The sequence below is a fragment of the Nannobrachium achirus genome (genome assembly GCF_963921795.1).
Source record: "Nannobrachium achirus genome assembly, chromosome: 6".
In the NCBI taxonomy this organism is placed as follows: domain Eukaryota; kingdom Metazoa; phylum Chordata; class Actinopteri; order Myctophiformes; family Myctophidae; genus Nannobrachium; species Nannobrachium achirus.
In genome coordinates, this window is record NC_137815.1 from 35,453,686 (window position 1) to 35,466,008 (window position 12,323).

Below are 12,323 nucleotides of genomic sequence, written 5' to 3' on the forward strand. Positions count from 1 at the left end.
CACAAAGAGGGCATTGGTTCTCAAACTTTTACATTTCAAGGAACCCCATAACTGTAAGGGTACAGTTGGAACTCTGTCAAAGAGTCCAGATGGTCCCTGGACCATCTGGGTTCCCAAAGAAACACATCTAAGAAATTCCATAAATAAAATATAATAATAACAATGAAGAAGTGGTGAAAATAGCCGATCTACAAGCTCTCAACATGGCACGAAGCGACACGTTGTGAGCTTGAAGATCTGCTATTTTCACTAGGGATCAGGGCAAATGTCAAATTTCTGGGTCACAGGCTAAAAAGTTTGGGAACTATGTTCTAGTGGATGTGACATAGGCCTACAGCAAACATGCCAGTTGGGACTCGCTTTCAGGCATTATTTTCTATGTGGAATGCTCAATGCACCCTAACCATCACAATTGTATCCAGCAAAAGTGTTATTCAAAGCCTTGGAATGATGTGAATGTATGTTGTGAATTGTAGATTAGGGCCCAGACCTACATTTTGAAAGGGAATGGTTGGAGTCTGTAAACACCAAATAAAAAGGCCAGACACAAAAGCTAAATCCACATTATTTGTGTTGCATTGACACGTTTTTACTTTATAGGAAAACACTACCCCAATATTCAGTCATTAATATATTAAAACCATTATGAATTTGCTGTTGTATATGTATTGTATATGCTTATAGGGATGGGCAGAACATGGTCAGATCAGTCGGTTTCCCAAATGTCAAAGTCACAATTAATCAATCAAGGAATTGTGAGTGATTAATTATTATTTATTACATAATTGTATTTATTTAGCCTACCCTACTGTCTGCTGATCGCCAAAATAAAAGCCTGGTGTTGGGAGGCTAACTGACTGTCTACTGACTCTACACAATGCATTACATGCACGAACATGGACCACTCACATCAGGTCACATCCACATCACTTACCGCACGAGAGGCACACCCACTTACGAGCATAGAGCTTACGAGATAGGGACAACAACGTCCAAGTGACCACAGCCGAGCACTCCAGACCTCCGCTCCAGCCAATCACAAGCCGCGCCTTCGGGCGTGGAAATAACGTGGGCAGTGTAGACAAGTGTAGTCTTGCAAGACTCGCATGCCTCGGATTCTCTCACTTTAGTTACTTTCCACAAGCGGAGACAACAGTATATCGGCCATGTGTGCAGTGTGGAGCACGCTGCTGTTGCTGCTATGGGGATGCATGTGGTTTCACAGCCAAGCCCACGGAGCTCTGGTCATCTCCAGGATCAGGAGTGATCCTCTAACACAGGTAAATAACTTATCTATAAGTCCACTCCGGAGTTTGAGCTACACAACGCCCGGAAGTGGACACATTTCGTCTTCAAAATAAATGCTTAAAATGTTTACAGTTTTTGGAGATGTTTCTAGATCTCTGTCTGTCTCGAAACCGGAGAGCATTCCACTCCTCGCAGGAGTGTATATGGACTGGAGTCAGGACAGGAGGGACTCAGGTCATAATGTTTGCTCTCTGGAGCTGATCATAATCATAATCACAATGTATACAATTACAATCTCAAACAGCAATCACAAACCAGATTGTAACCTAAACCTACAGACCGTGGTGGTAGGACAGAGTTGTAACTTTTGAAACAAAAAAAGAATGTCTCATTACAATAACTGTATACATGAATGAAATTCACCCTTTGTCAGCCTTCTGACAAAGGGTCTAATTATATCAAATAATTAAACATTAAAATGTGTTTCTATATAGGATCAAAGGTTTTATGGTCATGATTCACTGAGATCCTGGATGGCTTGCTTCTATAGGCTTAACATAATTGTTATAAATATTTTGGGGAAAAGTCCACTAAACCACTTACGCTGTGATGCTCTATATTAGGGCATCGCCCTATACTATAGGCTTGCATGATCAAAATGATCAAAATAAGAACATGGTGTGTAAAACAGAAAATCTAAACATTTCCAAACATTGTTTAGATAAATCTAAACATTTCCACAGACAAGGCTCATTTGTCCGTATACCGTCATATTAATGACCTCTGCCTGTTTGTAATCCTGCATTATAATAAACTGATGCACTCTGTTCGTTGTGTTCTAGGAAACAAAAAGATTTGTAGGTGCCAGGTCAATAAAGGTACAACACAAAACACATTTAGCAATCACATCATATTGCGTTGCTAATATCTGAATCCGTTATTATATTTCTTTACTCATTATAATACGTGTCTATCTATTTAATAGAAAAGAAGCATACACCATGCAAAGGTAGGCAAACAACAATTATGAATGAAAATGTTAATTGTATATCGTACCCTGGAGGGCTTCACCAAAATATAAAATCTCATCCTCTCTCTCTCTGTCTCTGTCTCTCTCTCTCTCTGTCTCTCTGTCTCTCTCTCTCTCTCTCTCTCTCTCTCTCTCTCTCTCTCAGGTGGAGGTGGACAGTGTTACAGTGCACTGTACCGTAGCATCTCGTTTCGCTCACACCGTCATGACCTCCAGTGCTCTGAACAAGGCCAACTCCTCACAGGAAATCTTCTTCGAGGTGGAGCTGCCCAAGACCGCCTTCATCACCAACTTCAGCATGTTAGTTGAAACGAAATGTTTTGACTGAGAGAACTTACGGTACATCGTCTCTATCTCTCTCCATTTGTGTTAATTGTCCACTTGCTTCCCAGGGAGATTGACGGTCAGATATACGTTGGAGTGGTCAAGGAGAAGGAGAAAGCCAAGAAGCAGTATGAGAAAGCTGTCTCATCAGGACAGACAGCTGGACTGGTCAAGTACGTCTGACGGAGAGATGAAGTTGACAAACCAAGACATGCAGTGATGGACTGATGTCATATTATAATATTAAATCAAGGAATGTCTCATGTCAACTGTTCCAGAGCCTCCGGAAGAAAAATGGAGAAGTTCTCTGTGTCTGTAAACATTGCCGCCAACAGTGAAGTGGCTTTTGTTCTCATTTACGAGGAGCTTCTTGAGAGGAAACTGGGCCAGTATGAGATTCTGACCCGGGTCACACCCAAACAACTGGTCCGCAAGCTTCAGGTTCAACATTCTTTCTTCTCTCTGTACATTTTTACACTCTTCAAGTCAAATAACACTGAGGAGTGCGTTTAAAAGATTTTTGTAAATGTGAATATTAAATTGCATATTACAGATCATCAGCCCCAGTAACTGTGTGTGTGTATGTGTGTTTGTGTGTGTGTATGCGTGTGCGTGTGTGACTGTGTGCGTGTGTGCGTGTGTGCGCGTGTAGGTTGTGGCAGATATCTATGAGCCACAGGGTATTGCATATGTTGATGCCTATGGAACTTTCTTATCCAATGAGCTGCTTCCTCTGGTGGAGAAAACCGTTTCACACTCAAAGGTATAGTAAGGTCATACAGTATATTCTATATCAGCGGTTCTCAAACTTTTTCATGATGAGGACCCCCAAATTGACACCCGCGGACCCCGAGGTCCATTTGGTTCCGTTCGTACACTCTCTGAGTTACACACAAGGGTCCATTTGGTTCCTAACTATCATTTAGCTGGGGACCCCCTGGAACTCCCTCAAGGACCCCTCGGGGTCCCCGGACCCCACTTTGAGAACCAATGTTCTATATTATCAGGTAACCACTTTGTGGTCTCTTTTCCTACATGTACCATCATTTTGGCTGCTGCGTAAGAATGCGTAGACATGCATCCATGTCTTACAAATCACAGATTGATTGCGTTTAAATTTCAGGCACACATCTCCTTCTCACCGACACCGGAGCAGCAGAGGAAGTGTCCAGACTGTGATGGAACTCTGATCGATGGAGATTTCATCATCAAGTACGATGTGAAACGGCCCACGAGCCTAGGGGATGTTCAGGTCAATCCCCATCACACATACTGAGCAAGCGTATGAGCAAGTTAGCCCTTGGATGAGGCTTTAGGGGCTTCATCAGTCCTATCTTGGGACGGACATCCAAAGAAGTCAAACGTTTGACTTCAGTGGGGACTGAAACGGGGACTGCCCATAAGTCTGAATGTTCATTAGTCCGAAGGGTTCATTAGTCTGAATTTAGTTAGGATTACTGAAAGTGGGGACTGAAACAGCACATGTTGACTAAGCACTATGCTTTCCCCACTCATGGAGCACAGAAGCAACTGATATAATGACACACATCTAAATCATGTAACCTTTGCAATATGATTGATCTGTCCAGCAAACTGAAGTGCCTTTATTCCATTCAAACTCAAAACATGTCAGAGCATTTGCATCAGGGTTAATCCATACATGAAAAATAAAGACGTCTTTCTTTTAGTGTTACAGGTTATACAGTAGTTACGCTCACATATTTATTTTTAATAAAACATTATTAGGAACAGAGGAAGCAAGGCAGCCATTTTGGTTCATACGTCAGTACTGTTTAGTCACCCAGCCAGGACCTTGCTGAACTGTTTTGTGCTGTACATACCCTACTGTAGCTTACTGTAACTAATGCTTTTTATGTTAAACCTTTTTCCCTCTTCAGATTGTGAATGGATACTTTGTGCACTTTTTTGCTCCTCCTGACTTGCCCAGAGTTCCAAAGAATGTGGTGTTTGTAATCGACAGGAGTGGGTCAATGCATGGAACAAAAATGAAACAGGCAAGTAATGTATGGACATCCGTCATCCGTGTTTGACTCAGAGCGTCAACAGGGTCCATAGATGGACATTGTGTCCTCTTTAACCGTGTAAACTGTTGCAGACCCAGGACGCCATGGTTGCCATCCTCAAAGACCTCCATGAGGATGACCACTTCGGTCTCGTTCAATTCGACGACACCATCCTGACCTGGAAGGACTCTCTAACCCAGGCCACCGAGCGAAATGTGGCTAAAGCTATGACGTATGCCAAAACATTAAAGGCTAAAGGAGGTGAGAATAAAAACAAGTCACAGCCATCTTTATGTCTGGCTCTCTTTTCTGATTAAGAGGTCAGGTGATTGTGAGATACTTAAATTCCTTCATCTGATCTGGGGCAAAGTCTTGTTCCCTACCAGGAATGCACACTAATTTGTAAATGCATATTGTCATACTGTCCTTGTCGTGGGCTCGAGACTCTCCCTTGGAAGGAGGGCGAGTTCTTTTCGCATCTCGTCCTGTCCCGCGTCCCCACGTCAAGGGACGCAGGTGAAATGTTAACCTGCTGACGATACAGAGCGCCGGGAGGTACTGTAGCACCTAAACCAAACACTAACCTCAGTAAAACTAACACGGGTGAAAATCTAACCTGCCGCGATGCTCCGTCCCGCCGTGGTTGAAGATCTAACCCTCTGCGAAGCTCCGGTCCACCGTGGGTGCCGTGGGACAGGACGGGCTGCAAGAAGATGGGCCGCGAAAAGAACTCAGCCTTGTGTAACTTGACTAATAACATGACTAAGATCAAATCTACAATTACCTTCCAGGGACCGATATCAATGATGCAGTGTTGACTGCTGTACAAATGCTGGTGAAGGACAGACAAGACCAGAAGCTTCCAGAGAGGAGTGTGGACATGATCATTTTACTGACTGATGGATTACCCAATAGCGGTGAGTTTGCTACCTATGGCCAATTTCTAACACCCAGTATTAATTTTATATACACCACAATGGAAACACTGGATTTAGAAGACATTTATAGAATTGGTCTCTGTTCTAAACCCTAAGACCTTTCTGTAAAACTAAAATCTAAAATTACACAGATGCTTTCGCGGTTTTAAGGTTAAAAAACTTGCATACCTAAATGCTGAATAATGAATCAGCACTTCATTATATTGGGTGAAAGGACACCCAGAATATTGAAATGGTTTTGGCGATCCAATACGTTCAGGGTACAGTAAGGGTGTGTTCAGAGGAACACACTAGAACTGCTTTCAGGAAATGGATTGCAGGCTTGGACACAGGCATAAGCTCTGTTCAGAGTGGGTATGTGTATGTGGGTCTGGGACACTAAATATGTTCTGGGAATTAGAGGTTTGTAAACAGGAAACCAATAATGACATCACAGTTCCACATGTTGGAGGCTGAGCAAAAGTTCTTTACACAATGCAATACTCCTGACAAGTACACATTAATTCCTGATAGTGTGCAACTTAACTTCAACAATAAAAAAGAAAATCTATTTTATTCTTTCTATTCTTAATTCTGTCTTCCAATGCCTTTTTGTAAGGCACTTTGAATTACCTTTGTGTATCAATTGTGTTATGCAAATAAACCTCCATTGCCTTATTGTATGTGTGCCCATATACATGCAGGAGAGACATCTATCCCAAAGATCCAGGAAAATTTGCGTGAGGCTATCAATGGAAAAATATCTCTCTTCTGTCTGGGATTTGGAAACAATGTGGATTACTCCTTTCTGGATGTGATGGCCAAACAAAATGAGGGATTTGCCCGCAGAATATATGAGGCCTCAGATGCAACAATTCAACTCCAGGTCTGTTAAAACACATATGGTGCCAACCCCGAGTTTCCCGAGTTTGTATTGGTACTAGTGCTGTGCCAACCCCGAGTTTCCCGAGTTTGGGCCGTTTTTGAAAAAAAAAAAAAAACATTTTTTTTTTTCAAAATTTTTTTTTTCAAATTTTTTTTTTGGACCTCCAGAAATGTATTAGGCATGATCGCGATCGCGAAATTGCATGTTTAACCCCCATACCAACCCATTCTTTCAAACATGGCAGCCATGTTTGTTTACATCTGAAGAAAACATAATGGCCTATAAATCATGAATGCCTGAACGGATTTCCAAGCGGATTTTTTTGTTTGAAAGCTGTGAACAGCCTGCACACACGTGGTGCCTCATCTAGGCATGGGCGTGCACTTTTTACACAATTGCGCAATTACATGGAAGTCTATGGTAACCATGGCAACGTGGCCCATTGAAGAGAAAAAATCATGGCTACATGAGACCCATTACTCAATTTGGATGGATTTAACTTTTAATTTATTTTATTTTAGTAGACTGACAGGAAATGGGGAGTGAGATTGGGAGTGACACGCATCAAAGGTCGTCAGGAGTGGGACTCGAACCCGCGACACGCTGTTGCAGTTTTTTCAGATTGATCTTGTCCCATGAAAAAAGCTTATGGTTTTATTTGTGTTGTTGATGTGAATCTGTTCCTAAGTTCTCTGCCTTTTTGTGATGGGCCCACACCGCCATGCCGATGCCCCAATCAGCATGAAAAGTTAATAATTCTGTCTTTGGCCTGTGCCCAATCTTTCCACATAACCTCCTAATAAATCCTCCTAATTCCTCATAACTTTGAGATGTCCTGCTAAGTTCAGACAGACAGACAAGTGAAAACAATATAGTTGATATGGTTGTGGGGAAGGTGCAATTCAACTCATTTATTTAATTTATTTTTACTTACAGCCCTTCTTGTGAGCATGTTCTATGTTTTAGTATACGCTGTTGCTTTTGGACTCACATTTGAATGCCGGTGTACAACGACCCTATCCTTATGGGTTTCTGTGTTGTGTCCCAGGGTTTCTATGAGGAGGTGGCCAGTACTCTACTCTCAGAGGTGGACCTTCGTTACCCTGACAAAACGGTGGATTTGCTGACCAACAACCACTTCAATCAGCTGTTCAACGGCTCAGAGATTGTGGTGGCTGGACGACTGAGTGACAATGACATTGATAACTTCAAGGTGGAAGTGTTCGCCAAGGGGGTGAGACAGAGGAGTACTGTAGTCTCTTACTTTAGATGAAAAAGAACAATAATGCTCACCCATAATAATGAAAATCGATTCACTCAAATATCAGGATTTCTTTATGCCAAAATGAAATGTTCAGAATTATATATATATATATATATATATATATATATATATATGTTACAGTATGTTTGGGTAACTCAGGACGGTAAGAGTAAGAGCGCTTGTTTTGTCGTTCACCACACACTAATCACCACCAGATGGCGACGACAGCCCATAGACAGCCATTCACTAGTGCAGGCGCTGACGTCACTCGTTTGCGACTCTCTTTCTTTATTTACTAGCCTAGCTGGGCGGTGTTTAGCCATTAGCTTAGCCATTAGCTTAGCCATTAGCTTACTATGAGCGTTTATCGTGGGCTTGCCCAGGCCGTAAAATATAACGATTGCATTCACCACGGCTTCGTAACTCGCGCGGCGCTCCGCCGGCCGCACGGCCCTGGCCCGCTCTTCGCGGCCACCCGCGCCTGCGGCGCTCGGGGGCGAAGAGCAGGACCAAGGTCCGCTGGCCTTCGCGCCGCTTGCAATGTCGTGGACAATCGAGCGGCTCCGCCTGGAGGACGTTGTTGTGGGCGACCGCTTGTTCCGCCCCGTGCTGCACGGCGAGTGCTCCGTTTCTCGACCGTACTGTTTCTCTAACAAACCGTGACATATATATATATATATATATTTTTTTTTATCAGAAAGATTGACCGTTATCTGGCTGCATTGAAGTGTGCCATAGTGAGTTATAATTTTTCTAGTTCGGTATATACAGTAACTAGAAAGATGCAATTGGAAATTGCAAGTGTGGTTGCTGTCACACTTGCAAATGAATTTTGTCTTACCATTTGAATTTTACCCATTCAAGTCAATGGGGAAATGTAATTCAATAATAAATTAAGAGATCTCTGTGTTGGTCCTTGTCACTTTCATGCCCATATATGGAGATAGCTGTTGTCATCAATAAATCGTAATATCGAATCGCAACAATTGCCGAATCGCAGAATCGCAATATACGGTATAATTAAGAATCGCAATATAAAGCAAATCGGCACCCTAGGTATCGTGATTTTATCGAATAGGGAGGTAGGTGAATCGTCCCACCCCTTGGTATATAATATGTCAAGTGTTTGACAACTGTTTCCTCTTTGTCCAGTCTCAGGATGACTTCCAGGTGGAGGGCCAGGCGACCACTGTAGATTGGAACGTTATCTACCCAGAGAAGGAGTACATCTTTGGGGACTTCACAGAACGTATGTGGGCCTACATCACCATCCAACAGCTACTGGAGCAGAGGTCTGTTTGAACTTCCTCTAAAGACCATATTATTGATGTTGGCATTAAAATGAAATGGCAGTTTTGGAAAGAATCTTGCCCTTCAAAGCCTAATAGAATCACTTAACGAAACTAAACAAATAATTAAATGATGGAGGAGTGTTTTCTACTGTACTTCATTGTCATTTACCTCATTGTTTTCAGATAAATATTTGAACATTTTGCGCCTATGATGACATGATCAAAACAGGAGACGCCAGGTGGTTAAATTCGGCATGTAATTGAATTGTCATCCGTTCAGCTGACAGCAGTAACTTCATAAGGCCACAAACTGTACACAGAAATGCATCTCTAAAGTTTCCTGTAGCATATTCTGTGTGTCTACATTTGAAGCATGGCACCCGCTGCAGAGTTGTTTGAAGATGGCTACAAACACAGCCAGAGGCTAGAGAAGGAAGCGGAAGCATTATTCTGGATAATGCCCTACGTTGAATTCAAAGTGCCGGGACTATTGGATGTTACCTCGAAAACAGATGGGGTCAATAATAACATAGAAAGCACAGCAGGCATGGCTTTGAGGAGATAAATGGACACAGAAAGGAAGTGAATACATTAATAAATACGAGGCATTTTGATGAAAAAGAGAGACAGTTTTAATGTGATCAGGAACTTTTAGCGTTTTTGCAACACATTTTCTGATGTGGGTTAGATCAAAAACGTTGGTTTATCACCCCATGAAGCCTTGAATTTATTTATTTTTTTCTTTTTTTTGCATTCCTATGCCAATAATTTGATGACCGGTAAACTCTCCACTCAATTGACCTGCATTTGAGTTTTCATGCAGTATGTTATGCTCTGCTTCAGGGGGTTTAGTGATCTCAGATTCTGTGTCATGCTTGCACAGATAATCTGTAGTATCACAGGAGCAGAGTCACACAGCCAATAGCATGAATGGTTAATCCTGAGGAAAGTGTCTGACTTTAAAATGCCCCCTGTAAGATTTATTTCCATCTGATATGAAGGGTCAACTTGTCTATGGCTAAGTGTATCATTTTCTGTTTGCTTTCTCAGTAACATTGCTACTGAACTGGAGAAAAGCAACGCCACGGCCAGGGCTCTGGAAATGTCCCTGAAATACGGTTTTGTCACCCCTCTGACCTCCCTGGTGGTCACCAAGCCAGACCCTGAGGATGGCTTGGGCAGTCACCTCATCGCTGAGAAACTGACTGAAGGTAGATCACACAGAAGATGGGTTTACGTAGATACATGCATACGTTCAGAGGCGTCACAAGGGGTAGGAAAGTGGGACTGAGTTACTGGGGCCCAAGGTGGAGGGGCCCTAATAACTTTATCTATTGAAAAATAGCAGATATACAAGCTCACAGCGCGGCACCGTGTGCCGCGCTGCGAGTTTGTAGATCTGCTATTTTTGAAAAGTCGTGAAAATGTGTGCAAATCTTTGAATATATGTATTTTTTAAGCGAACATTTCTAACTCAAATTTTGCTTCTGGGGGTCCCTGGAACTAAATATTTTGAGATGGGGGTCCGTGGCCAAATACATATCATCTTGGGGGTCCTTGACATAGGTTTCTTGCACACATTTTCACGATTTTTCAAAAATAGCAGATATACAAGCTCGCAGCTGTGAGCTTGTATATCTGCTATTTTTCAATAGTTAACATTCATGGGGGGCCCGCAGTGAAGCCTTGTACCCAGGGCCCAGAATTTGGTGTGACGCCCCTGCATACGTTAACAGCACAAGGCTATGGTCATACACGTGTCTGAAGAGGAGTTGCCTGCTAATGCATGTGGGGCACCGAACGTGTCAATTATCATGTGGTCTTGCGGATTGTGGACAGTGTTGGTGTCCTGGTGTGCAATTTGGTTCACTTACTGTATGTTGGAGCGGTTCCATCAGTTGTTCCGGTTTGTGCCGATTTGTGCCAATCACCCTCATTTGTTTTGCGAGTTGTTTAATGGTTTTCTTCCCTGCTTCACTGTTTCACAGACCAACGACAGAAAGCTGAGAAAAATGGTACGTGAGTATCAACGGTTCTATCATACTGGATACTCATGATGTTTGGTTAAGATGTTTTCAAAAAGGAAACTGTAATTGTTTTTAACCTTTCAGTGGCAGCCTCCCCTGGGCGCAGTCACAACTCCCGCTCAAGACTTCAGAGCTCCTCCCATTCCAGTACTGGTAGTCAATCAGGTAAGCTGTTATTAAGTATCGGTTTTTGCCTCACAAAATGTCCTTAAATCCTTACTTAAATGTGCATAAATCATATGAATGAACTAAGAATCTTAAAATATACATAAAGCATAATACTGTATATTGGTTTGTTTGTACCCGTCCCGTAGAATAGATGATTGTACCAATTATGATGTTTGGTTAAGATGTTTTCAAAAAGGAAACTGTAATTGTTTTTAACCTTTCAGTGGCAGCCTCCCCTGGGCGCAGTCACAACTCCCGCTCAAGACTTCAGAGCTCATCCCATTCCAGTACTGGTAGTCAATCAGGTAAGCTGTTATTAAGTATCGGTTTTTGCCTCACAAAATGTCCTTAAATCCTTACTTAAATGTGCATAAATCATATGAATGAACTAAGAATCTTAAAATAGCATAATACTGTATATTGGTTTGTTTGTACCCGTCCCGTAGAATAGATGATTGTACCAATTTTCATCTTCCATTGGTTTTCTGTGATATTATTTCAAGTAGAGTGACTTATTGTAGGTATCAGCTGATAACGAGAGTGTCTATCCCCTTTTCACGCTGTGGCGAGGTTGTCCTGCACGTGTGTTGCACGTTTAAACTTCAATTCCTTTGCTATTTTCTGCGAACTGCTAATAAAGTAGTAATCTATCAATCAATAATTCAATCAATCAATCAATCAATCAAATTGTCTTGACAAGATATGCTTTCTTCACTTGTTAGTTTCTGAATGGAGTTTTAGACTAAGATTGTGTTTTAATGCTCTGGTTGAGTTTTCATGACTTTACTCTGATGTTGATAATACACTGCTCAGTGGATGGAGATCCACATTTCATGATAGAGCTTCCAGGACAGCAGGATGCACTGTGCTTTGACATCAACGACACACCAGGAACCATCTTCAACCTGGTCAGAGACTCAACCTCAGGTGAGGCTGTGTAGCCCAGCATTATTTTGGTGAAAATAGGCAAACATTTGGCTAAAATAGCAGATCTACTTAGCTCACAATGTGTCACAAATGTGACTCACAATGCGCAGATTTTGAAAAGGTGAAATGATGTTAATTGTAGAGGAGCTTCATTTGATGGCAAAACATACAGTGAATATTTCGCACCATAGCACCATTGCAATTGCTTAGTCCGTA

At 42.1% G+C, this 12,323-nt stretch overlaps 1 protein-coding gene across 1 annotated transcript in view; it reads left to right on the top strand.

Moving 5' to 3' along the window:
- LOC308287054 (inter-alpha-trypsin inhibitor heavy chain H3-like) overlaps positions 1-12,323 on the top strand; it is a gene marked incomplete at its 3' end in the record, with an annotated part of 30,989 nt that overhangs the window by 16,311 nt on the left and 2,355 nt on the right. Inside the window, exons 23-35 of the mRNA XM_080728175.1 lie at positions 2,391-2,578; positions 2,671-2,775; positions 2,881-3,043; positions 3,255-3,365; positions 3,726-3,854; positions 4,501-4,617; positions 4,719-4,887; positions 5,418-5,543; positions 6,248-6,429; positions 7,478-7,663; positions 8,846-8,985; positions 10,036-10,196; positions 11,994-12,107. Of these exons, the coding sequence (XP_080584301.1) occupies positions 2,391-2,578; positions 2,671-2,775; positions 2,881-3,043; positions 3,255-3,365; positions 3,726-3,854; positions 4,501-4,617; positions 4,719-4,887; positions 5,418-5,543; positions 6,248-6,429; positions 7,478-7,663; positions 8,846-8,985; positions 10,036-10,196; positions 11,994-12,107 (1,891 nt within the window). The remainder of the gene's footprint in view (positions 1-2,390; positions 2,579-2,670; positions 2,776-2,880; positions 3,044-3,254; positions 3,366-3,725; positions 3,855-4,500; positions 4,618-4,718; positions 4,888-5,417; positions 5,544-6,247; positions 6,430-7,477; positions 7,664-8,845; positions 8,986-10,035; positions 10,197-11,993; positions 12,108-12,323) is intronic.